Source organism: Hibiscus syriacus, unplaced genomic scaffold (genome assembly GCF_006381635.1).
Source record: "Hibiscus syriacus cultivar Baekdansim isolate YM2019G1 unplaced genomic scaffold, ASM638163v2 tig00110462_pilon, whole genome shotgun sequence".
In the NCBI taxonomy this organism is placed as follows: Eukaryota; Viridiplantae; Streptophyta; class Magnoliopsida; order Malvales; family Malvaceae; genus Hibiscus; species Hibiscus syriacus.
In genome coordinates this window covers 2,099,305-2,127,201 of record NW_024062747.1, presented here as the reverse complement: position 1 = coordinate 2,127,201, position 27,897 = coordinate 2,099,305, and the positions used below count along the sequence as shown (strand labels likewise).

The following is a 27,897-nucleotide window of genomic DNA, read 5'->3' as shown; positions in this document are numbered from 1 at the left end:
TTTAGTGTGAAAAATCAATTGAAACCATTCATTTCAGTATTTCAGAAAGAAAGTTCCAACCCTGTTAGAACAAAAGTTTCAACCACGAATGAACGATCATATGTCTGTAACTTATTCCGAGGAACATTATGGCGGAAAGACAAACCAAAATAATGGAAGAAAAGGGAAAAGAAACAAAGAAGCAAAGCTAAGCATGCCTGACAAGAACCCACAACTTTGTCAGAGCCATTACAGAACATAATATCTAAGGAGGAAATAGAAATAGTCTACAATCTATATTGTTATGACTTGTGCATCACCGCCTTACATGAGATGCATGATACATTTTCTGACTATATCCCGGAATCTGATTTTACATCTCACTCGAATACCAAAAATGAACCCTAAAATGCAACTCAAAACTCAAGCCTCAACACAAAATACTTTGTGACCCCTAACTCTAAAAAATGTATTTCTCCAAAAACAGGCACTTCATTTAGCTCTAGCTTACCAACTTTCTTAAAAGTGAAACATATTGAAAACGACGGAATTGAGCAGAACTCACAGATCACTTGCGTCACAAGTTATCTCCACCTACAGTACACTGATAATCAAATTAAACTTCTAGGTAGCAATTCCTGAAGCAAGAGAAATCAAAATCTGTCAGTACAAAGAAACTAAGTATTTATAACTATTTTTGGGAGTGCACTAAAAAGCATGTTTGCTGTTACAGGTATCATGGTATAAGAGCATGTTCTACAATGGTTGGATACAAACTATTTCCTTTTGACAATGAAATACAGTCAACTTAGCTCGTTTAGTAGTAACTATTGTGTTTTCATGACCTTAGATTAAAGAGAAAGGAAGGAGTGACAAAAGAAACTTATAAGCAAATTATGGGGTCTCATGTCTACTGAAAGAAAAGTCTAGAAGATAGTGACAAGTCAAGAAACAAGAATGAAGCCCCTCTGTCAATTCCGGTGCTAAATCTAAATGTGCAAGGCCCAAATTCAACCCGTTTGTATTTGCCATTCTGTTTCTGGCATCTTTCTTCTCTGAGAGATCATTATCCATTTTATGATTTGAAACATGATACATCACAATCAAGAGGAAAATAGGAGAGTAGGCATTAGACCCACCAACTAATTATGTTTTAAGGAGAAAACCAAAGAAGAGCAAAAGCAATTGCTTTACTGGCCTGGCTCAAAAGAAGGAACAAAAAAAAAAAAAAAATTGAATGACTAGAAACTGAACTACAGAAGGCAGAGGACGGAAGAAATGTGTCCTTATAAGATTCTTGTATTCTCTCCATTAAATATGATCTTAGACTTCAACAACTGAATATCTTAGCAATCCATCAACAAGAATTCTTATTTATAGCTTACTAAAACGGAAAGGTAAAGGTGCTATCAATTCTAAAATACAATTACTTAAAACCTTCCAATAAGACGGGAAGGTTTTAAAATGGAAGGTTTTAAGTAATTGTATTTTAGAATGGTAGCACCTTTACCTTTCAGTTACACATTACATATGATCATTATGTCACTCTTGACTGACATTCTGGTTAAAAATAGCAACCAGTCATGCAGATATTACCAAAAGAATATTTATATTACTAAGACGAATGCAGCAAAATTTAAGCCCAGCCAAAATAAGTAAATGCTAGCGGAGCCTCATATGAAAGGTTTTAAGTTTTGTTCGGTAATGCTTGTATAACACCTGAACAAGAATATGCTACTAAACTCCCCTGAATATAAATACCACTAAGGCAAGGACAAGTACAAAATCTTACCTCTATTTGATTGTTCCTTATTAACACTATAACCGCCAACATAACCAGGAGAACTTTTACCAGGAACATCAGAAGTGGTACTACCAAGCCCATAACCAAAGGAACCAGAACCATCTCGCTCGGATATTGATGATGGCCAATTGGTATCCCCATAATATGAAGCACCACCATAAACATCTGCAAAGGTATCATCATAACCACCATTTGATGCTGCATATGATGATGTTGGCACCACGTTGGTCCCAATGTTTCTCTCAAACCCCGCAGTCCCCAACCCGAAGCTGTTATCACCACTTCTATAACCAAAATTCACACTATTGTTAGAGACATTATTCCTTCCACCTTGACTGGAAATTGGAGAACTCCAATTAATTCCACTATTCCCAAAGGCACTTGCTCCTATACTCCCACTTCCAGATCCTGCATAGGCACTGGAACTAGCAGCATTTGCATTATAGTTGAGCCCTCCATTTCCCCAAAGATTCCGGGTCACTGAACTGAAAAAGGAAGTACTACCTCCACCTCCATTACTTCCATTATACCCAATAGGACTACCAAACCTATTCGGGTTACCAATATAATAGGGGCTTATTCCTCGTCCATAGTTATTAAAATCTGCACTGTTTCCAAAACTTGGGTTCAAACCTGGCTCAAAGTTCATGCCCATTCCAAAACCAGAACCAAAAGGAGGAAAACCGCTTTGACCACCAGCAGCTGGACTATATCTAATGTCCATCCTAAGTCCATAGGCTCCAAGGCTATTAGGATTATATCCCTGAGTGTAGCCATTCAGAAAGTTGTTGGCCCTATTCAAACCATAGTTATATACACCAAAGGGGCTACGAGCAGGGCCAGGCGATAACTCTTTGGGAACTGCTCGTTTAACCTCGACCATTTTACCATTCAGTTCATGAAAATTTTTTAGCAACACTTTATCCACTGCCTCTTCTGAATCATAAGTGATGAATCCGAAACCCCTAGGCCTTTGAGTGTTGTGATCATACATCACTACAACATCTGTGATATTCCCAAACTGATCAAAATACTTCTTAAAGTCACTCTCTGTTACTGTAGATGCTAAACCTCCTACAAAAATCTTTCTTGTGCGGCCTGGACCAGGTGAACCCTGGATGCTATTAGTGCTTCTACTCGTAATGTTCTGGTCATCCCTAGGAACTGCCTTTTTTGCCTCAACCTGTGCAAGAGTAACTCGATGATGAAAATTAATCCTTTAGAGCAACAACTGTTTCATCTCAATGTAGATGATTACACTAAATTACAAACACAACCACTATCTTTGTGAAGGAAAAGATAAATAAGTGGAACGTGAAACTGTTACACTTGGCTTAATTAGTTGGACACAGAACCAGAAATATATGAATTCCTGCAACTATAATATCAGTTTCATAAACTTGAAAAGGAATTGAATTTCCCCCCCCTCTTTCATCAGTATGCTAACAGCAACAATGAATAGTACATTGGACAACATTCATATTAAGAGGTTTGTTTAAACTTAAAGATCAACAACTTACCATCCTGCCATCAATATTGTGTTTCTCCTTTATGACTTTCTCGGCAACGGTTGGGTCAGAGAAAACTATGAAACCAAAACCTCGAGCACGCCCTGTGGTCCGATCCTTCATGATCACTGCCTCTACCACTTCACCAAAACTTCTGAAATACTCCTTGAGGCGCTCTTCATTGGTGTCCCAAGATATTCCACCAATAAATAGCTTACCATTCTCAGACATATTTCTCTGCATTACAGAAAAACTAGTTTAATCAATACAAAGTCCAAACCATCCGCAAATCTAAACCAAATACAATCTTTAACGGTCAAATTCATTACTGGATTAAATGCAATATATGAAAATTCCATAGCAACAACAACAATAAACCAGTCAAAAACCAATACCAAAATGTTCCTTCTTCATGAATCAAATTAACAATATCAAATCAAAATCATGTCTTTTATTGACTATAGCAATCTAATCACAATAATGCTGAAAGAATTCAATACCTTTTTATCTAACAAAACGTGTAATCCGATACACAATGAAAATTTCTCTCCGATTGAAAGCTAAAAGCAAACAGATCTTTCGACAGTCAATGCTTCACCTGGAATTCAGAAATGAAAGAGGAAAAACACCAAAACCCAGATAGTTGATCAATCAGAAACCTGATATTAGCTGTAAAAGTTTATTGCAAGTTTTAGCAAAATGTTTAAAACATAAATCCAGATTCAAAAAAAAACCCACCGATCAAAGCAAACCCAAGTGCCAAAACTTGCAAAAAAAAACTAAGATCTGAAAGGAGGCACGATAAGAATAAGAATAGAGGAGGTTAATCTCATCCTCTTTGTTCTCTTCTATTTGCCTTGCCCCCCTCAAATAATATTTCCTTCTTTCAATTTTATTCTGTCCTTTCTTATGGTAAAAATCTCAAATTTTTTAACACCTAAAATGCAAATTCAATTAAAAATATTCATATGAATTTGTCTTATAGAAATGCAACGAGCAAAATATAAGAAAAAAAAAAGTTTTGTTTGGAGAGAGAGAGAGAGAGAGAGAAAATGCCTAAAAAGGTAAAAAAAAAGTTTGAGATTTTGGAGACTATATATATTATGTCGATTTTAAAAACTACATTTAGTGAAAATTGAATTCAAGAAAAAAATATATAACTATTTTCTTTTTATATATCAAATTAAAACAAATAAAATTAAAAATTGCATATTAACCGATTTAAATTTTGCAAATTATATGAAATCGTTATATATTTTATTATTTTGAACACTAATACAAAATTAATAAATATAGTTTGATATATTTTATTTTTTATTTACACAAAATATTTTTGGCTTAAAGTAAAAATAAGCCCTAAACTATACTTTTTTGTTTTATTTAAGTCCCTAAATAATTTTTTAATCAAAATAAGTCTTTAAACTACTGTATGTAACCATTTTAAGTCCTATCAATTTTAAATTAAATAAAAAATGAGATGTTGACATATCTCACAAAATTAGATACTTATTTTGATAAAAATAATTTAAAGATTTAAAACAAAAAAGAAACATGGTTTAAAGGTTTATTTTGACTAAAAATAGTTTAAATACATAAAGTGACTACATATAAGAGTTTAAGGATTTATTTTGATTAAAAATAATTTAATAACTTAAAGCAAATATATATATATATATATATATATATATAATTTAATAACTTATTTTTAGTTTAAGCCAATATTTTAAAAAGGTTTTTTAAAATGAATATTTAAAAAAGTTTTTAGGTGTTAATGTTAGGAAAAAATGACAAACAATTTCATATAAAATTTACTTTTTTATGTATGGTCAAATTAATCCATTTAATCAAATTAATGAAAATAATATATCTATGATAATTTAGATAAATTTTATTAATAAAAAATATTTATAATTATTTATTATTTATTTATGTATTATATTTTATAAATTTAATTTGGAGAAATTATGTTAGAAGAATCATATTATTTTTTAATTTAAAAAAATAGAATTATAAACATTAATTTCGTACGAACTCAAATTCAGAATAAAATAACTAGACCCGAAGTCTTAAACCCATTAACCCACCTTTTCTCCTAAACTCAGGCCTGATCTAAACCCATTTCCAGACCTGGGTCAGCCCCCAAATCTGTCAAACTTTTATCCTATCAACCCATATTATCCTCCAACTGAATATAATAATTTAAAATTTATGAGAATAAATAATTTATTAAAAAATACAGTCAAATGATAAAATTAAATAAAATATAAAATTGAAGGTATAAATTAAAAAAAATAGAGTTACATGAATATTTTATAACTTCAAATTTGATTTAAAAATTGACTTAAAACGAAAGAAGATTTAAAAAAAATAAAGAATTGAATAATTGAGTAAAAAATCAAATTACTTATCTAAATACCAAAATGATGTTGTGTTTACTTTTTAATTTCTTTGATTATTAAACTTTTTAAATTCAAATTCAATTTACTATATTTTTTTAATATTTTAAAATTGAATGAAAGTTCAATAATTTGAAATTAAAAATAAATGGAGTCAAAATAATTTTTTATTATTATTTAAATTATTCTACTTTTACAAACAGTCCATTTAGACACTCAATCAACTTCTTCTCATCTGCTTGATAAATTTAAATAAGAATATTTAATTTAATGGATAATATACATATACGATTTTTATGGGTGGAGTGCCTTTGTGTTGTATATATATGCACCATTGGTTCATGTGGTGCATCTTCAAACTGAACAAAATATGGTTCTCCCCCCAAGAGTTGAACCTGCCAACGTTTGAGGTGACCTTGAAATTAATAGAGTCCATATCTAAAACGGGATTAGCAAACTAATATGTCAACCCAATGAAACAGTGATTGATTTGCCAACAAAATTGGAAGAGAATTCAACAATATGAAACCAACCAATGTTTCCAATAGAATTAGTTCTTTTATCTAATCAAGGATAGCACTCAACACCACTAATGCACATTATCATCGTCCATATTCATGTATGTATGTATGTATGTATATGTGTGGAACATGGAGTTGGAGCTGTTGACTCGTTTTCTTCTTTCCTGTCCCACTAAAAATGTATAAGAACTCAACCATGTGTTTTGTTGTTAGGGTAGTGTTGCCTCATCTGCACACTTATGCAAATGCATTACACCCTTCTCATCATCACTCCAACATTGATTAATTGGATTAAGCTTTATATTTGCGTATGTAGTTATTTTCGTCCCTTTCATCAATTAAATATAATATATAGCATTAAATTTTAGGGTAAATTACATCAGATACCACTCAACTTTAGGTATTGTATCGTTTATTCCATCGAACTTACAATTTCACCAATTATAGCATTGAACTTTGTTTTTTGTTTCAATTATACCACTAAACTGTTAAATCTTTAACGGCACGATGACGTGATTGACGGCTGTCGACACAGACACAGACACCTCACCAAAACAACATCATTTTGATCTGACTGTTAACGATTTAACGATCCAGTGGTATAATTGAAACGAAAAACAAAGTTTACACTGCAGCAAAACTGGCTTTTTGCGGCGCTTTTTTACCTATAGCGGTGTTTTTAGGCACCACAAAAAACACATGTGGCGTTATGACAAACGCCACAAAAAGCGCCGCTAAAGTTCGCAGCGTTTGTTAATGAAAAATGTCGCAATATGTAACTATATATAGTGGCGTTTGTTAAACAAACGCCACAATAGGTACTGATATTTAGCGGCATTTGTCTTATAAATGTCGCAATAGGTGTTGAGATTTAGCGGCGTTTTTATCACAAACGTCGCAATAAGTGTTGAGATTTAGTGGCGTTTTTTATGCAAAAGCCGCTAAAGGTTGGTATATAGCGACGTTTTTTTTATAAAAACGTCGCAATATGTGTTAATATTTCGCAGTGTTTTTTTGATACAAACGCCGCTAAATGTGTGATATATTGTGGCGTTTTTGTTACAAACGCCGCTAAATAACACATAATTTAAATAAATAAAAAATTATTGTCGATTACCCCAAATCTATTTTTTCACCCTGTTCCATTATCCAACAAACATGATAGCAATAACATCAAACTCTATATCAATAACAAGCAACATCAAATCCAATATAATAAATAAAAGTTTTCATTAACGTAATATAAGTTCAGTTAAACATGGTTCAGTAACATTAACATAATGCTGATAACATAAATGAGACTACGATGGTGAATTTTGAGGTTGAGTTTTCTGTATCATATGCATCATATCATTGAGTCGTTTTTTAAATTATTCACATCTCTGCTGACATGTTGCTTCTCTCTGTGTTGTCGCTGCATCACTTACTTCATTTTCCGCTTTCATGTTAGCCATTTGTTGATCCATATCAACCAACTTTTGTTTTAAATGACTAACTTCTAATTGGGAAGATTGAGACTTTGATGACATGTACTGTGATGAACTAGATCCAAAATATTTGGTGGGAGTAACAAATGATCCTTGACAACACACCCGACCATATCTTTCAGGACCCAAAACGTCATTAATAGCTCAGTTTTCAATGTCATCATCATTAACAAGACCTTGATTAAAAATCATACATGGATTTTGTAATAAGATGAGAGAAGGCAATAGTATATTAACAAGACCTTGATTAGAAATCGTACATGGATTTTATAATAAGATGAGAGAAGGCAATAGTATGATTTCTAATGTGCCTCCTCCTCCCGACACATTAGAAATCATACATGGGTTTTATAATAAGATGAGAGAAGGGGAATCTTAAGCTCATGATGCTGATGAAGATTTTGAAAAAGAATCATATATAATAATTTTCTGTGTTTTCGTTATGTTGATTATAATTCAAGTCATTAGTAGTTTTTTTGGTGACAAAATAAATAATCGTCGCATTAGATTAAAAAAAGATATACAATTATGACAAAAGCTAAAATCGTCATAATAATTTGTCACAATTAACAAACATGTGTAATATATGGTGACAAAATAAATTTTATTACTAATTTTTGTCACATATGTTTCCCTCCAATTTTTTTGGCGTCAATTTGAAGGCATATAGTGACAACTTTTGTAACTAAAAGTTTTAGTAACTATGACAAAAAATTGTCACAACAAATAATGAGATTTAGATTTGTTGTGACAAATTTTGTTTGTAATTATATATTTTAATTATAGTGACAAAATGTATAGTCACAAATGATTATCTCCGCTTTTTGGTAAAAAAACAAAATCATATAGTGACATGTTTTGTAACTATAAGCTATAATTATTTTTACAAAAAAATTGTCACAACAAATAATGAGATTCAAGTTTTTAGTAAAAAACAATAGTTGTCGTTATATGTTTTAATTATAGTGACAAAATATATTGTCACAAATATTTTCCTCCATATTTTTTTGCGCCAAAAAAATAATGATATTCACGTTTTTGTGACAAATTATATTTGTAGTTATAAATTTTAATTATAGTGATAGCATATATTAATTATCATAACTATTTTTCTCCACCTTTTTGTTTCAAAAGTTATATTGACAATTTTTATAATTATAATTTATAGTTATTATTATAGAAAAAATTATCACATCAAATAATAAAATTCAAGTTTTTGTATTAAATTATTTTTGTACTTATATACTTTAATCATTATAAAAAATTATACTATCAGAATCATTTATCCCTATTTTTTATTTTCAAAAATGTTATATAGTAACAAAATATATTGTCATAAAGATTTTTTTCCATATTTTTTGCACCAAAAAGAATGGTATTCACATTTTTGCGAGAAATTATACTTGTAGTTATAAATTTTAATTATAGCGATAACATATATTGCTATAAATATTTTATCCACTTTTTTGTTTCAAAAAGCTATATTAATAAGTTTTGTAATTATAATTTATAATTATTGTTATAGAAAAAAATTTCACATCAGATAATAAAATTCAAGTTTTTTGTAATCAATTATTTTTGTAGTTGAATATTTTAATCATTATGAAAATTTATATTATAAAAATATTTATTCCTATTTTTTGGTGCCAAAAATGTTATATATTTCAGGGGCTTATTTATTTATTAAAAATAATTATTCTAAATTTAAAATATACAAAAAATAAATATAAAAATAATGAAAATTAAAATTAAATTTCTAAAAAATTGAGCAATATATATTAACCAAAGTAGGACAAATTTTCTATTATTTTTTTTTACATTAAGTTTAGGTGAAGTTTACTTATATCAATCATGTTATATTCACTACAAAGCTCTTCTTAGTTGTATAACTACTTTTTAATTTTTTTTATTATACAGTTTCATAATGGTTAACGATAGAAATCATTGATTAAAGGGTCACGTTAATTTGTTTTTCTAAATTCGAGGGTCACATTAAATGCAACAATAATTCGATTGTCAAATTGATCTTTTCACAAAAGTACAAGAGTTTTAGGTATCTTTTTGTTGGAAATTAAAGAAATAAAATAAATATTAATCGAGTATCGATGAACTGAAAAACAAATAATGGTACTGGGTTTTATGGTTACTCGACTTACGGGTACTCACATATTACTGGCTAAGACATGGACCAAGTTTTTGGCACTCGAAAATCTCAAATACTTGAAAAGGCGAGCACATAAATATAAACACCCCTAACTAATACGGATGATAAAAAATTATGTATTTAATAAAATTTATATTTCATATTATTAAGTATAGTCAGATATTTAAAAATTATTATGATTATTTTATTAATTATAAGACATCGAAGTTTAACTGTAATTTTTTTAATACTTGAATTTAATATATTATTTTTTATCATTTCTATTAATGTTATTATAAAATGGTTATTTATTTTATATTTTAATATTATATGAATCTCATCATGTTCTCTAGACTAGGTATGGGAATAAGACCTGAACCCGACTCGATCGGGTCAGGTTTTTTTAAAAAAAATATTCGGGTTCGAGTCGGGCCGAGTCTGGTTTTTTATGTAATGTTCGGGTCGGGTCGAGTTCGGGTTTAGGGTGAAAAATACCCGACCCGACCCGAAAAAATATATAATTTTACCTTGTATATTTAGGAATAATTACAATAATACCCCTCTATATATTATTTTTCCAATTAAGTCATTGTTTTTATTGAATAAAAATAATATTTTTTTATTATTTCAGGCTGGGTCGGGTTCGTGTCGGGTGGAATCTCGTTTTGATCGGGTCGGGTCGGATCTCGGGTGGAGGGTTTCTTGTTCTCGAGTCGGGTCAGGTGGACCAAAAATCCGACCCAACCCAATCCATGCCTATCCCTACTGTAGATTATGCTTTAATTATTATTATTATTATTATCTTACGAAAATATCCAAAGATATTCTAATTAATAATAATAATCGTTTAACACTCTTAATAGGAGTCTGATGAGTCTGATTTTGTTTAATATTTAATCTATTGTTATAGCAATCACCGAAAAGTTTAAACCCTACAAATTTCACAATTTACAAGTGTTTATACGAATGATAAAAATAACTGGTATTTCAAATAAAACTTAGGGATGATGGTGTTTATACTTGCAACTAGGCTGCAGTTATTGAAGTAAAAAATACACTATAACACAGATTGGTATTTATATGATAAGAGTAACCGATGCAATGTGTTCCCTGATAACAGGTGCTTTGAAACATGAGAACAATAACTACTTCAATTATTGTGATATGCTCTCTAGACTGATGGGTCAGTTAGGGTCTTCAACCTTCACGACAATGAGCACTCCAATATTATTTATGAGAGTTCGGAGCCCGATACTCCGCTTGTACGGTTGGGGTGAAACAAGCGGACCCAAGATACATGGCCACTATAATTATGGATAGTGCTAAGGTGGTTGTTTTGGATATCTGCTTCCCTACACTGCCGGTGGTTGAGCTGCAGAGGCACCAGGCTAGTGTCAATGCCATAGCGTGGGCACCCCACAACTCTTGCCATATTTGCACCGTCGGGGATGATTCCCATGCCTTGATTTGGGACTTGTCCTCCATGAGTCAGCCTGTGGAGGGTGGATTTGACCCAATCCTCGCCTACACCGCCGGGGCCGAAATTGAGCAGTTACAGTGGTCAACTTCCCAACCTGATTGGGTGGCCATCGCGTTCTCCACCAAGCTTCATATTGTCAGGGTATGAGTGTATGGAATTGGTATGTTGGGTAGTAACATTCAATGCTAAATTTAATAATTCTTAGTGTAGTAATTGTACTCAAATCTATGGGAATAACAATTGTTGTTGTTGTGTCTAAACCCTTGAAACTGTTTTGGTTCTGATGCTTGGATAGTTGATTGAAAACATCTTCCTTATGACTATACCAATCTCTTTAACCTGGTCTATATTTGGTGTTTTCCTTTCCTTTACATCCAAAACTTTCCATGTTTTATTTGTAGTTGTGAGAGCAAAAGAGCTGTAGATTCATTTTTTTAGAACGCTTGGGAAGAAGTGATTTATGGACCATGAACTGAAACACAAGATCAAGACAACCACTCTTTGTGGTTTGGTTTACGCAACAAGATCTCTGTTGTTCTGTTGGACAAGATAAGAGTGATTTCAGTTTCTTTGGTTTTCTGCAAAGTTTAATTAGTTACTATAAATGTGATAAACAATGGGCACGAAGATGGGTGGGGGTACCCTGAGCTGCTTGAGATGCTTGTGTTTGTGTTAATGTTAAACTAGCTTTAGCCATAGAATTGTTATGAACATGACTAAGTTCCCGACTGATCCATGGAGAACCAAATCAGTTATAACCTTGCAGGTGGAACTTGGAAGGATAGAAGCCGATATAGCAATGGCATCAATGGACAACTACATGACCAAAAAACAGTGAGTTTTTTTATATATATTTGATCTAATCTAATATGATCTATAGTTTATGGTTATACTTATATTGTTTTTCTAGGCAATCATGTATAAAAGCAAGAGAGTGAGAGCTACCTCAAAGACTGTGGTTGATCCTAAACCCTCAAAATCCAATACAAATGATGAGACAATTAACAATCAATGTAAGAGAGATGATGCTTTTATTTTATTTTTAGATATTAATTTCAGATTTTTTACCATGTTTTTTATAAGTTATTGACAATCATTCGTTTCATTATGTAGTTTATGGTTTATCTCGACCTTCGGTTCCATTTGTTTGCTAATATTTTGTGTCATTGCCGTTTGTTTCCTTGTCGTTTATTTCATTCTGTTGGATTTCGATATTTATTTAGTCATAATAACAATTTATAACAATTATTAATTTCTCAATATAAAAAATTATGACAAAAAATATTCTTTCATAATAACAAATTGTAACAAATTTATTTAGTTACAATAACGTAATAAATTTATTCAAAATAAAAAATTGTGTCAAATTTATTTTGTCACAATATTTTTTCAAAATAAAAAATTCTGACAAATTTATTTAATCAAAATAATAATTTATAACAAATATTAATTTCTCATCATAAAGAATTGTGACAAGTAATATTCTTTCACAATAACAAATTGTAACAAAATGATTTATTCACAATAACACGTTAAATTTAGTCAAAGTAAACAGTTATGTCAAATTTATTTCGTCTCAATATTTTGTCAAAATAAAAATTGTGACAAATTTATTTAATCAAAATAACAATTTGTAACAAATATTAATTTCTCATTTATAAAAAAATGTGACAAATAATATTCTTTCACAATAACAAATTGTAACAAAATTATCTAGTCACAGTAAAAAAATTATAAAAAATATTTAGTGATGAAATAAAAGTAGTGAGAAAATAAATTTTGTTGTAATATGTCTTTTTGTCAAGAAAATTTTTTTTGTTTGATGTTATAATTTAACTTAATTGTGACGAAATTTACTTTTTATGATAAAATAATTATTTTATTTTAATAAATATTTTGTTTTTGTAAGTTACATTTAGTGACGAAATAGCAACTGCGACAAAATAATTTTTGTTGCCTTATGTATTTTCGTCACAAAAATCTTTTATATGTGATGTTTAAATATAAGTTAGTTATGACAAAATATACTTCTCGTGACGAAATTGTTAATTGATTGTGACATATTTTATTGCGATAAGTTAATTATAGTAACGAAATTTCATTATTACAATAAATACTATATTATGGTAACGAACACAATTTTGTCGCAATATACTTTACATGACAAGGTTGTTCTAACAAACATGGTAACAAATAATATTGGTCATAATAAATATATCGTGACAAATTTAGTACTTTTAGTGATAAATAATTTTGTTAAAATAATCTAAATTTCTTGTAGTGGTTTAAGATGATTGTTTTTATGTGATTTATATGTTCTCAAACTTCGATTTGTTTATGTTTTAATATTTTATTTGAAGACAATAGTATATTATGTTGTAATATTTATATTTTAGTGACCTAAAATATTTATATGTTGATACTTTATTAAATTTTATATTTTACAATCAACAAAATAAAAAAACAAGGTTCAAATTATTCAAAGAAACAAACCTGGGTAATGTTCACTAAAACTCTATGAGAATCAACCTTTCAAGAAAAAAAACAGTAGAGAAATGTCAAACAAAGGGTCCACAAATGTAGTATTCACTGGTTCGAAGTTTTAAAAATCCTGAATTCACAAACACAAATGCAAATCAAACATCATTACAGGATTAACATTAACAAATTGAAAATAAAACAAGACTTCTAAAAGCAGACACATTCAAACAAGAAAAATAATAAAATCCAAATTATGAGTAATATTAACAAAGATCTTCTTGCTCAAGAACTGTGTATATCTTTCAAAGCAAAAAATTGAAATTTTCAATTAAACAAGAATACATATAATTAATTAAGAGTACTTCTAACGCAGTATGCGGTGTTGGCAGCCTCACAAGCTTTGAACCCTACAAAAGTGTAAAAAAGCATAATTATTTACTAAATGATCCTAAAATTAAACTCGTAAACATAAATTCAAGTGCAAGCTAACATATAATTTCAAGACTATACCTCTCGGCAATGATAATTTGGTCCTGGCAGCTGAGTAGAATAGAATGTGATGATGCGGAGAGTCTGAGAAGCATGCAGCAAAAATAAACAAAGAAAAGAAACAATTGTGAGCAAGATATGAGGAAACACTGAGCATTTCAAAAGTTATCAACATACATGGGATTAGTAAAGGTATTTGAATTCAACTTCAGCAATAAGTTCAGTTTTATTAGACATATTACTGATGAAAATGGTAGTAATCCTAGGACATTGCAATAAACGAAGTAACATTGGATCATAATTCATAAAGAATATGTTTAAATTAAGAAAATGAACAAATCCTACAAACAGAATATTGAATCCAGATAAAGCAAAACTACTTAACAAGGTGAGGGGTTCACCTGATACGACAATCTGAGCTTAAACGAACAGCGTTGGATCCCAAAAAATACGGTGAAGGAAAACAAATGCAACAATAAAGTTTCTTGTCACTGGAGCATTATCTGCAATCAATTCACAACAAAATTAGCTCCCAACATTTCAAATATATTCAATGATTGAATTATTGTCTAAGCTTGAATGAGATTTTTAAATTGGCATGCCCAAAATGTGGCGATTATTTTTTATTTACTACAGTGTACATGACCAAGTTAAAAGCTAATTTGGTGCAGCAGAAAGTTAAGTTAATTTGAGTGGTAGTATGAATCACTCATAAGGTTAAAAGCTAATTTGATTCTCGTAAAATTTGAAGGGGACGAAGCAGGACTCGTCGAGTATGTTAAAATGGTTTACCCTGGAAAGTTGCACAAGGTGATTGATGAGAAAATGAAACTGACTGAGAATACACTTGATCAAGCCAGACAGACAATATGCATTGGCTTAATGTGTGTTGATCACCAAACATGCAGGCAACTTAGCTTGGGTAAGATTTACAACATGACCGCTAAAGTCCACTCTCGTACATAGTGAAAGAAACAAATGTGTCAACATATTTTAGTGGCAATTTACATAAACTCAACTAGTTGTTCATGTATATATCATTTATCCAACAGTTGTTCTTATCAAGCAAAAAGCATTTTCTTACACTCGAAGATGAAAAAACATGAAAAACAACCAGGGGGAAGCAAATATATGATCATTCAAAGCAAATGATAAAAATTTCCCTATCATAAGATACAGTGATATGCATGCAGGACGCGAAAAGCCGAAAACTAAGCGCTTCTACACTAAAAGAATATAGCAACAAATCATTTAATGATGGTGGGTATGTTGGCTTGCACCTTAGATCGGGTCTTACGAACTTTCTTTGGTGCTTCAGTTGTTAAAGCATACATCTTCACAGCAAACAATTCCTCAGGTAATCCTTTCTGGTTCTGTTTTCAAGAATAATAACACTAAATATAAATAATAAGAGGATAAATTATGCCATCGGAGAAACGAAATTGCATTCAAGGTAATTCAGAAAGGATTTTCACGTTCAAGGTAATAAGAGTATAAAATGTGTTCACATAGGAATGTAGTTGTGAAAATGGTGAATTTTTTACCTCAAATCACAGAGTTCGGCGTTGATGGCGTAACAATGGAGGTGATAATGAGCAGCATCAAGAACGACGACTTCAAGCGCCAACGAGCAGCAGCAGTTGAGTACCGGGCAGCGACGGTGTAGGTGATGACGAGCAGCAGCAGGATTGAAGGCTTCAAGCGGCGACAAGCAGCAGCAGTTGAGTACCGGGCAGCGACGGTGTTAAAGCATACAGCTTCGAATGGCAACGGGGAATAGTTGTTTTCGATGAAATTAGGTTTAGAATTAGATGGAAATGGGGGAAATGGTCTCGCAGGATTTAAGTAATCACTAACGCGGCGTTTTTTAAATAAACACCGCAAATTATATAGTTATTGTTGCGTTTTTAAATACAAACGCCACTAAAGGGTATGAGATGATAACAATTGCGGCGTTTGTAATCCAAACACAACTATAGTTATACTATATTGTAGCATTTTTAATAAACGCAACTAATGTCCATATATATTGCGGCGTTTGTGTCTAGAAACGCCGTAACAATTCAAATATATTGCGGCGTTTGGTGAAAAATGCCACTAAATTGTACACCTACTGCGGCGTTTGTTATAAACGCCACTACTATCTAAATTTTTTGCGACGTTTGAGTTTAAAAATGCCACTAAAGTACAAATATGTTGCGGCGTTTGTTAAAAAAAGCCACTATATATTACACCTATTGCGGTGTTTGTATAAAAATGCCGCTAATGTACTACTCATTAGCGGCGTTTTTGGATATAAACACCGCAAAATGTTAGTATAGCGACGTTTTTTTTATACAAACGTCGCTAAATACCTTTATTTATATAAGATTAACATATTTTAAATATTTCATTTCATCTATACATAACCTAAATTTACAACCATACATTTTAATTAAGACAGAAGTTATGCATAAAACTACTTAACAACAAAATGCATTATTATTTAGAAACATTAAAGTTATGCATAAACAGTCTTCACCATATTGTTCACTACAATTTAGTATTCATTGTTCCTTCATGGGAAAAGAACGTAGGAAAGTTGTTTTCCTTGTTTGACGACGCATCGTCAAGTTTTTCCTCCGTGTAAACTCTATATGGAGAAACTCTTCATCCCTTTCACCAAATAAATCTCTTACCTCTGGTTCACCAAGAAGACTCCTTGCGCACTTCAGTGCTTCACTTGAAACAGATAATGACCCTTCACCTATAGTATGAAACTTGATTGGAGGTGGCTTGGGAATTGAATCAAACATTAAAATAAATTTAAATAAATGATATGAACGTTTACTTGGAGTAGCAGTAGAGGCAATATCGTCTTCATTGAGGATCGATACTGCTTTTGCAATTGAAGATTCTTTCAACGCCATAGAGTTACCAAATTCGGTTCTAAACATAAGGTATTTATCCATTCCTCTATCATCGTTCTCAATAAGCTTCGAAGATCCTAAATGTGTACGATCTATGAAATTTGAGTGAGCGTACAAAAAGGGAAATATAGTGGCATAAAGAATCGTAGATTATTACCTTCAAGTAGGAGATCGGCCATGGAAGGGTATGGAGCAATATGAGTTCCTTTCGAGTCATCATCGAGTTTCGACGGCGAGACCGGACCGATAGCCTCCTAACAATAATTTGATCCATCGTCAGAGCAAAGATGCCACGTAGTCATTCCGACAATAATTTCTCTTACTCAATGCAAGACCTGCTTTTTTTTCTCTCAAATACGTTAGCTTTCTGAGGTTTCCCTATTTTCAGAATACCAACCAAAACAAAAATGAAAAAGATCATTAGTGATAAGAGGGATCAAACCGTGGAATTATGTTATAGTTCATCAGTGAGAGGGTCGATTTGGTCGTCGGGACAGACAAAAGACGATGTCGCTTGGAATCGTGTGAGGGTCGTTGTTGTACCAGAGAAGAAACTGTGAGGGAAGAAGAGTTGAAATGATTTTAAGGTTTGGGTGGGAGAAAATGGAGGACAATATATTTAACATTTTGTGGCGTTTTTAAAAAACGCCATTGTATCACATGTTTTTTGCGGCGTTTATACAAAAAACACCACTTAAACAACCATATTGCAGCGTTTTAGATACAAACGCCACTAATTTACCACTCTATTGGAGCGTTTGTGGTATAAACGCCGCTACATTAACACTCTATTACGGCGTTTGGGCTAAAACGCCGCTAAATGTCTACTCTATTGCGACATTTTTACTATAAACGTCGCTATTGATTAACCCTTCTGTGGTGTTTGTCTAAAAACGATGCAAAACTATTCTTAATTGCGGCGTTTGTTGGAAAAACACCACTATATACCACCCTATGGCCAAAAACGCCGCTATATTTCAACTCTATTACAGCGTTTTCACAAAAAACGCCGCTAAAGTCTCAATTTGTGGCGTTTGGATTGCAAACGATGCTAAATGTAACACTTTTGTGGCATTTTCTCTCCAAATGCCGCTACAGAACAGTTTTATTGTAGTGTTAATGCTATAATTTGTAAAATTTAAAATTCAATGGTACAAACGATACAACGCCTAAAGTATGGTAGTATATAGTGTAGTTTACCCTAAATTTTAAACAATATCTAAACACTGAAATATTCATTTATGTTCAAAATGTGTATGCTTAATCTTGCATAAATAAGATCTTATAATTGGTCTTAGTGGTAAAAAATGATATTATTGTTTAGAGATTATAGGTTCGAATAATTGAGTTTGTATGATGTGTGTGATTAATAAGTTAAGAAAATTCTGAACATATAATATCTTATAATTATATCAAGTTATTTAAAAAAATAACCCCTAAATTTTTATTATATCTCTTTTAATCATTGAAATTTTATTTATGTACCCAACTAATCCAAATCTTTGTATATTCCTTAACAGTAACATTATAGTGCTCAAAAGCTAATGATAATTATAAAGTTATGGTCGTAATCAAAGTACCCAAAAAAAAAACTGTTGTCCCTAATTTTTCCCATCTTTAAACCAGTGCCATCAACATTCATTTTGAGTATTGAATGCAGATGTTGCACACTCTATTGTATTAAACTATTAATTAATTAGCTTACTCAATCATCACTAATTGAAGACATAATATTAATAAAATAAATTCAACTTTTAAGTTTAATTTTCTTCAAATATGTCTTCAGGAATCAATGATGTGATCATAGTTAATTGGTGTTTGGGAAAGTAGAAGTTTTAGAATTGATTCGACATAACTTGTTTTATTTGTACTGTATAATCAAATCTAATATCCTACTAATTAATTCAAAGAGATGTTGTCATCATTCAAAATGAAAAAACAAATTATATTTGTTTATTAGATTTAGAAGTACAAATTATATTAATTAATTTAAAGATGAAAAAACAAAATGATTCCAACTTATCTCTTTTTCCAATTTATTAATGATTTACTTGTAGCATTGATACCCGGCAGTGGCAAAGCTCTGCAAAGAAAACCACAAACTCTTTCCTCTTTTTATTTTCCCTTTTAGTGCCATTATTCTATTGTTTCAACTATAAAGATTAGGGTTTATCGATATTTTTCTATCTTGGGGGACTTGATTTGTAATTTCATGAAACAAATTAAGAAATCGTGAGAAACCAGAATATAAATACATATAAACAACCAATACAAAGACTAAGTATAAGATTAAACCCTGAAAATATTTCAAAGTTAAGGTGTTCTGTACTTGTTCATTCGTACCAATACATATACATATAAATATGTATGTATCGATATCAAACTAATTAAGACTGACACATCTGACCACTGTCTTTCTATCTTATGGCTTTATAAAGAAACCCAAGCTAATCAGCCTAAACCCTTTAAATTCTTTAATTTCTGGACCCAAGACCCACATTTTTTTAATGTTGTCAATAACTCTTGGCAAATTCCTTCATTTGGCAACCCTATGCAAATCCTTTTCACTAAGCTGAAGAGACTTAAGCCTCATCTTAAGGAGCTTAACCAGACTTTTTACAGTGACTTGTCAGACCGGGTAAAAAAGAAGAAATCAGAACTTGAACTTCAGCAAATTAAAACTCTTAAAGGGGAGGTTGTTTTTGAAGATGAGCTTAAATTACAAAAAGAATTAAAAACTCTTGAAGATGCATAAAATAAGTTCTTAAAACAAAAAGCCAAGGTTCAATGGATTAAGGAGGGTGATAAATGCACTCAGTGTTTTCACTATGCTGTTGCTTTTAAAAAAAAAGAGACAATATCATAATTCTGGTTGATGATCAAGGGAATAGATTAGAAACTTTTGATGGTATCTCCTCTGAAGTTATAAACTTCTTCTCAAATCTGTTAGGTTCCCCTGACCTAAATGTTAAACATCATGATCCTCATCTCTTAAAGGACCTCCTTCAGTCTTCCTTCCCTTCTGAATCTACTGTTGATCTTATAAAAAATATCTCAAACGAGGAAATTAAAGAAGCTTTCTTTACCCAAGGGAATGACAAAGCCCCTGGCCCAGATGGGTACTCTCCTCTTTTCTTCAAAAAGTCCTGGCCTATCATTGCTGAAGACACTACTGCTGTCCTACAACATTTCTTCAAGGATGCTTTTTTGCTTCATGCTTTTAATGCCACTGCCATTGCATTGGTTCCAAAAATTCCAAATCCAAATAAAGTCAAAGACTTCATACCCATTTCATGTTGCTTTGTGGTTTACAAAGCAATCTCTAAGATTTTGGCCAACAGACTTTCCAGATTTCTTCCTGACTTCATCACTCTCAACCAAACTGCTTTTATCAAAGGCATAAACATTGTTGACAATACCCTTTTGGCTCAGGAACTTGTCAAAGGCTACAACAGGAATAGTATCTCTCCTAGATGAACTTTGAAAATTGATTTTCACAAAGCATTCGACTCTCTAAATTGGGATTTCATCATTGCTATTCTAAAAGCTCTAGGTCTTCCTCCTGTCTTCATTAACTGGATTGAAATCTGTCTTTCTACTGCTACCTACTCTATCTCTTTTAATGGGACCTTAATTGGTCATTTCAAAGGTGCAAGAGGAGTTAGGCAAGGAGATCCCCTCTCTCCTTTTCTTTTTGTTCTCTCAATGAATATTCTTTCAAGACTCCTCAACATGGCAGCAACTAAAGGTGCTTTTGGTTACCATCCAAAATGCAAAAGAATTGCTCTTACTCACCTCTCTTTTGCTGATGACCTTTTAATACTTTGCAAAGGGTCTGTGGATTCTGTTTTTGGTGTTACTACTGTCCTTGATCTCTTTTATGAGATGTTTGGGTTAAGCCTTAATGCTTCTAAATGTTATCTGTTTACTGTTGGTATCCCCTCTGCTGATCTTGTGAAAATTAAACAGATTACTGGCTTTAAGCTTAGCAGTCTCCCTGTTCGTTACTTAGGTATCCCCAGGTATCCCCTTAGTCACCAGGAAGATTTCTGAAAAAGATTGTTCTTCTCTCATTGATAATATTAAAGCTAGATTACATTTCTGGTCTGGTAAATCACTCAGTTATGCTGGCAGATTGGAATTAATCCAAGCAGTGTTATATAGCATTGCAAACTATTGGTGCAGGCAATTAATTCTTCCTTCCTCTGTTATTAAAAAGATCGAGCAGCTCTGTTCAAGGTTCTTCTGGAAGGGGACTGACAAATCTGCTACTGGTGCAAGGGTGAATTGGCAGAAAATTTGTCTCCCAAAATCTGAAGGGGGTCTTGGCCTTAAAGACTTAAGATCATGGAATAAGGCATGTCTGATGCTTCTCATTAAACAGATTTTAGCAGGCGACGGTTCTTTATGGGTGGCATGGCTTAGAAACTACATCTTCAATGTCAATGATTTCTGGAATATTGAGATAAAGTCTTCCATGAGCTGGAACATAAGGCAAATATTGAAAATGAGATCAGAAGCTATCTCTATTATGCAACATTCTATGACAAAAGTTAAAGAAATCTGGAATGTTAACAGGGTTAAGTCCCCCAAAGTCCAATGGCATAAGCTGATATGGTTCCCTCTTCACGTCCCAAACACAGTTTAATTACTAGGATGGTTTTCCTTGATAGGCTTCCAACAAAAGAAAGGTTACAACGCATGGGTCTTCTTAATGATTGTCATTGTGTTTTATGTGGTGCTGCTATGGAAACTAGGAATCATCTCTTCTTCGAATGTCCTGCAGCTAGTTCATTATGGACTGCTGTCTTCTCTCTTAATGGTTTGCAAAACAATCTGTTGTCATGGAATGATCTCCTTGCTTGGGCTGCTGCTAAATGGAAGGGTAAATCCCTTCTCACATACATTCTAAAGATTGCTTCCAATGCCCTTATATACTCTCTTTGGGAGGAACGAAACAAAAGGATTTTTCAAGAACGTTCAATAACCATTGAAGATTTGTTTCATGCCATTAAGGAAACAGTTGGTTTTCAATTAAGGGGAAGAAACATTAATAGATTAGATCCCACTAATATCACTCTTTGTAACAATTGGGGTATTATTTGATTGCTGTAAATTTTGTAATTAGCATTCCTTGTAACCTGTAATTTGAACACTGGTTTTGTAGCATTTCTTGCTCTTTGGGTAATATATGATTGAATTATCCAGAAAAAAATGAGTATCCCAAGAGATCAAATAAGAAGAGAAAACCATTCTATAATAGAGTAGCTAAAATCCTTTTCTCTATGATCTTTTACATCAAGATTGCATAACGCATACTATCACTTACCATCAAATGATTCATCTCTGAGATTTGAGTAAATTCACGGCTGGAAACCCAGACTCCATCAGCGCCATTAACATGGGGTTGGGAGAAGCAAGAAACCAGTGTAAAAGGAGCTCTAACAACGCTGCAAATCACAGAAACACCATTCAACCTCCTATCCTCGAAACCCGGCATCTCGCCTCCATTATTGTTCCCTCCTCCTCCGACCACCATGTTCTCATCCGCTACACGGTGGCTTTTCTTGATGTTTTGAAGGTTCCGTCGCAAAGTCACCAGCATACGCCACATTTTTTCTCTCTCTCGGTGTTTCCGGCTGTGGGTAGGAAGTCAAAATGAAGAGATTTGAGAGCTAGAAATGGAATTAAGGGGCCACCCCTTTGTAGATAGGTTTATGATAATGACAAGTTGGTGGAAGTGCTGGTGTTTATCACAAAGGGTTCATCGGGTTCCTTTCTTAAGGCCATGTTTTCACTCGAGATTTTCACTTTTTCCTGTAATTATGGGGTATGGTTATGGCCAGCATGCCGACAAAGTTGCACGCTTGAATACAAAGCTTTTTAATGGAGGAATTTCTCTTTTTCATTTTCATTCTGTCTTTTTGCAGTGGTGGAGAATAATCTTATTGTAGCAAATACAATGTTCATTCCAGTACGTACGAAGAGCAGCCGAATTTAAAGCCTTAGAGACAAAAGGTTGAGCCGGAAAATATCTTTCATTCGATATTCGAGCTTGAGTTGTCCCAATTATTGCCCTAGATGTCTCGTCCATGGAATCATCACTCTTTCATAGTTTGGATCGAATCCTATTTATCTTATGTTTCTCCGTAAAAGATTTCGTAATTTTAAAATAAAACGAATATTAAAATTTGAAATTTAATTATAATATAAATGTATTAAGTTTAATAAACATGATAGATGCATCTAAATTTAATTGATGTAATTTATGCATTTCAAATACATATCGAGTTCGTATTTGAAATTTAATTATATTATAATAAAGATTAATTATGTATTTAATCACCTAATTATTTATGTGATTCTGTATTAATTATTCAACTATTTTATTAAAGTCATACCTAAATTTACATTTTGATCCCACATCGTTAAAAAATAAGCATAACTATTTATGTGACAATTTCTTTTACATTTTTCAATGATGATATAGTATTTCATTGTGGTGACACATCAACATAATCATTATTTTTAAACGAAATATGATCAAAATATATGTTTAACTATGATTTTTTTTAAAATAATTAAGTGACTAAAACAAAACCACCTGAATAGTCAAATGACTAAATACATAGTTTAGGCTTATAATAATCACGGTTCTTACATCATTTTTTTCATCTTATATGTGTTGTCATTTTCATGGCGCCATCTGGTATCAGCCCACACTGTACGCCATATAGTGAACATTGAGAATATATAGTTACGAGAAAGTCATTGACCAAATAGCAATTTGATTTTGTTTTTATTTTTTTTATCATATTCTTAAATTATTACATATATTCATTGCAGTTCGTGAATCACGAACTTTACTTTTGAAAATTTTAATTAAAAGTAAAATATTAAGATTTGATAAAAGTATATAATATACATTATATAAGATTAATATGGACCGATTATTAAGCATAAATTCTTGAATTAAAGAAAACTTAGATTGAATTCTACATTAATCAAGCTACATCAATAGTTAAATGAACAATTGTTATCATAGATGTTTCGCATTTAAATATAAAAAATTGTAAAGGTGTTTCGACTTTTACAGGATCGGTCTTGACTATTTTTTAACCAGGGGCGAAATTAAAAATTGGGCCCCTAATTCAAAAACAAATAAAAAATGTTATATAAAATTTTAATTAGAGTTTTTTTTGTGAAGTGTAACTATTTATTAACATTAATATAAAAATTCAATAATTACAATTTACATCTTCATATATTTATGGGTCATATTATTTTATTTTATAATTTTTTAAAAAAATTATATCTTATTTTACAATTTTTTAATTTCTTATTTAAAATAAAAGCAAAATATTATATTAAAAATATTTTTAATTTGTGGGTCCTGGGTGGTGTCCCTTTTGCCTGACCCAGAACTATTCTAAACTTTTATTGTCAAATATTTAAAATATATATTATTTATAATCATCTAGAATTAATAAAAAAGAAAGAATTCTTGATAACTTAAATTAAATAATAACGACGATGATAATGATAATAATAATAATTAGAAAATGTAAGCGTGCGTTCTAGAAACTTTTATGTTAACCACAATATTTTAGAAATTAATTTGATGAAATAAATCTTATTAAAAATGTAGAGGATATTGGTGAATGATTGGTAAAGCCCACTATTTTGAATGTCTTCAAAATGGGATAAAAATATCTTTCTCCAGTTATGACCCTATGACTATGACTTATTGGATGGGACGCGTTAAGTATAAAAAATGTAATGTTTAGGTAATTGATTGCTATACTCAGTCCTAAATTAAAACATTTAGACTGATATTAAATTTAATGAAAGGAGCACTTGCACTGTTCTTCGTAGAAGCTTCTTTCCTCGTGCCCACAGGAAGAAATAGCATTTGGTTATTAGCAACGACACCAACATAAAAACCCTTCCGACGGCGAAAGGTCCCGAGGCGGATGTAAATAAGATTAAAGGTGGATAAATGTACATCTTAATCTTTAAAATTTATAAATAAAAAGTTCATCTTAAATTCAACGTTACTTCCCATAAAAATAAGATAAGCATCCCTTTCTTACATGTACTTGATTTTAATATTCAATTAGGTGTTCAAATTTAGTTTCATCATTCGAATAGATGCTTAAGTCTGATTTCTTTTATTCAACCCAAAATTGTTTACGTTTTAACTTAAAGTCTAATTTAAGCACTATATATATATATATATATATATATATATATATATATATATATATATATATTTTCGAATTGAAAGGAGCCTAGAAACAAGTTAGGCGAGAATAAGAAGAAGCTCTGGTGCGGCACTGCTGAAGGTCGAGAGTACACCGTTGAAGTTATCGACAGATTTTGCCATAAAATCTGCAGTCATATTGGCCTCATGTCTTATGGTATATGTTCAAAGTTCGTGATTTCTTATCTTAATAATATCACTTTTAAGACTTGATTTTTTTTAATAACAAATTAGTTTTATTTAAAACAAAAAATATTCAAATTATAACAAAAGTTCAAAACTATTTCCCTTTTCAATACACAAGATGACTAAAGAAAGAAGTTACATCCTTAACACCTCATCCCATCTAAGATATGCCCCCAGCTGGAGTAATAACTCCTTTGGAGGATCATCCCAAATGGTAGTTTATATTTATAATTATAATTATGTACTAAACACATAATAAAAACATTTTCATATAATCATTAACACAAGAAAACTAGAAGAAAAAAACTTAAAAATCTAACAAAGTAAACTTAAACAAAATGTAGATACTAATAGATCTGTCCGCATCAACAAATGAACCACAAAAAGGAATAAATGTATTGAAATACCACGAACAAATTGCAAATCAGAGTCGGACGATGTGAAAAAAGTATTCACGAACACAAATCATGTATCTAAATATAATATAAGGGTCCAAAACAGAGAAGGTCAACATAATAATAAATAAGTGTCGTCTTGATCAGTCGTGGTGATATCAAATCCAATCCCAAAAAAGTATAAACGAAAACAAAAGTCAAATGACTGAAAAACGTGTCATAAAGACAACAAAAATCGTGTCATAAATACAGAGGAAAACGTATCGTAAAAGTAGAGTTATTAAAAATTAAAAAATAAAAAAATAAAAATATACTACAATAAAATAAAATAAAAAGATAAACATCGACGATCAGACTGGTATCATCACCAATCACAATGATAAAAAAAACAAAAAATACTAATGATGACCAAAGAAAAGAGAGAAAATTAAGACAAACTCGTTAGATGATAAAACTTATATAATATTTTAAGATTTGAACTTGAATTCTCTTTCTAAAAATATAATGTATCTTATTATTACATCTAATACTTTTTTTTAGATAAACCCCTAATACTTTCTTTGATCAAAATATATATATTTATGTAAAAAAAAAATCAACCAAGTGACCTTTGATTAGGCCCAAACATAATAGCCTGTGAAACTTTCATTAGCCCCTGGGCCCATTTTTCATTATCAACATCTAACGTGGTTCTATATGAAGACAAGGGGTAAAAATGTTTTTCCCCTAAATTTTCATAAAACTCTCAAGTTTTCATATATAGATGGATCTAGGAGCATTGGAGTTATAATTTTTGAAAATGTTTTTTTATATAATTTATTAATTTTTTTATCTTTTGTAATTTAAATTCATAATTTTTAAAATTTCAAAATTTCTTTTTTCAAACTGTTTAATATATTTACTTAAAATTTCTATCTCCTTAACACAAAATCAACATTCATCGCTATATGTACATAAAAGAGTAAGAGGAAATTAGTGTGACCTTTTAGAGTTTAGCCATATAAGAAGTTATCCTTTAAAATGGCAATTCTGTTGGGATAATGTAACGAGAAAATGAATTTGTTCATATGGAGTGATGTAGATTTTTTTTTTTTCAAATAGTGTGAGTGTTATAATACCAATCGGTAGTTGCATGAATCACTTGACGTCTTTGGAAAGACGTATGAAAGACACGCATCTTTGATGAAAGATGTACGGAAGACACGACGTCTTCCTACAATAGCTCCAGTGCTTGTATTTTTCGTTTCCCCAAGCTCCATCAATGGTACTTGCTAGCTCCCATGCCTTCTACTCTAACGATGGCCTATGTAAGTATAATGAAATTTAAAAGTTTGAGGATTAATTTAGAATGAGAGTCTAGTTTGAAAATGAAATTTAAATATTCAAAAGTTTAATGATCAATTTAAAATAAAAGTTATAATTTAAAAATATACGATGCAATTAACTCTAAAAAAATATTAAAGTACAGTAACATAACTCACGAAAAACTTGATCAAACCATATTAGAACGTGATCAGCGACCACATTTTGTACCAACTTTAAGAGAAGAAACAATGTGAGAAGTGAAAATGGATGATCTCAGATTCTATGGAACAAAAACCAGATATCAGATATTTGGGAATATTGGATCAATAGTAAGAAATTTGACATTGAACAAACGTTGAACAAAAGGACAGATTTATTATAAGCAAAAGACATTCAAGACAACATGCAGGCTATACACACTGCCTTATGTAATGAAAACATAACATCTAAAACATTAAACTTGAACCCAAGCTGGTTCGAGATTCAACAAACCCAACCCTTTACAGGTAAAGAGAACATGACATAACACGCACAGCTGGTTTTGCTTCTTC

The 27,897-nt window shown here is 31.3% G+C and overlaps 2 protein-coding genes across 4 annotated transcripts; one reads left to right on the top strand and one right to left on the bottom strand.

The window, feature by feature from the left end:
• Positions 1-24,071, bottom strand: LOC120127159 (heterogeneous nuclear ribonucleoprotein 1-like). 3 transcript variants are annotated; one of them, XM_039145146.1, is made up of 5 exons: positions 24,065-24,071; positions 5,376-5,380; positions 3,304-3,528; positions 1,772-2,966; positions 1-617 (listed from the first exon to the last, which is right to left on the bottom strand). In XM_039145146.1, exons 3-5 carry the CDS (start codon positions 3,520-3,522, stop codon positions 604-606), a joined length of 1,428 nt encoding a protein of 475 aa, XP_039001077.1. In that variant the 5' UTR covers positions 3,523-3,528; positions 5,376-5,380; positions 24,065-24,071; the 3' UTR covers positions 1-603. The 3 variants fall into 3 exon arrangements, with proteins under 3 accessions (XP_039001077.1, XP_039001078.1, XP_039001079.1); XM_039145147.1 differs by lacking the exons at positions 5,376-5,380; positions 24,065-24,071 and adding exons at positions 3,792-3,889; positions 4,030-4,274; XM_039145148.1 differs by lacking the exons at positions 5,376-5,380; positions 24,065-24,071 and adding an exon at positions 4,030-4,274.
• Positions 21,854-22,303, top strand: LOC120126849. Its single transcript, XM_039144917.1, has one exon. The coding sequence runs from the start codon at positions 21,854-21,856 to the stop codon at positions 22,301-22,303; it is 450 nt and encodes a 149-aa protein (XP_039000848.1).
• Positions 24,072-27,897: the final 3,826 nt, after the last annotated feature.

Coding starts and splice junctions, on each gene's coding strand:
- LOC120127159 (XM_039145146.1), bottom strand. CDS start 3,522: ATGTCTGAGAATGGTAAGCTATTTATTGGTGGAATATCTTGGGACACC. Junction 2,967..3,303: donor ACAATATTGATGGCAGGATG/GTAAGTTGTTGA, acceptor ACTCTTGCACAG/GTTGAGGCAAAAAAGGCAGT.
- LOC120126849 (XM_039144917.1), top strand. CDS start 21,854: ATGGTTTTCCTTGATAGGCTTCCAACAAAAGAAAGGTTACAACGCATG.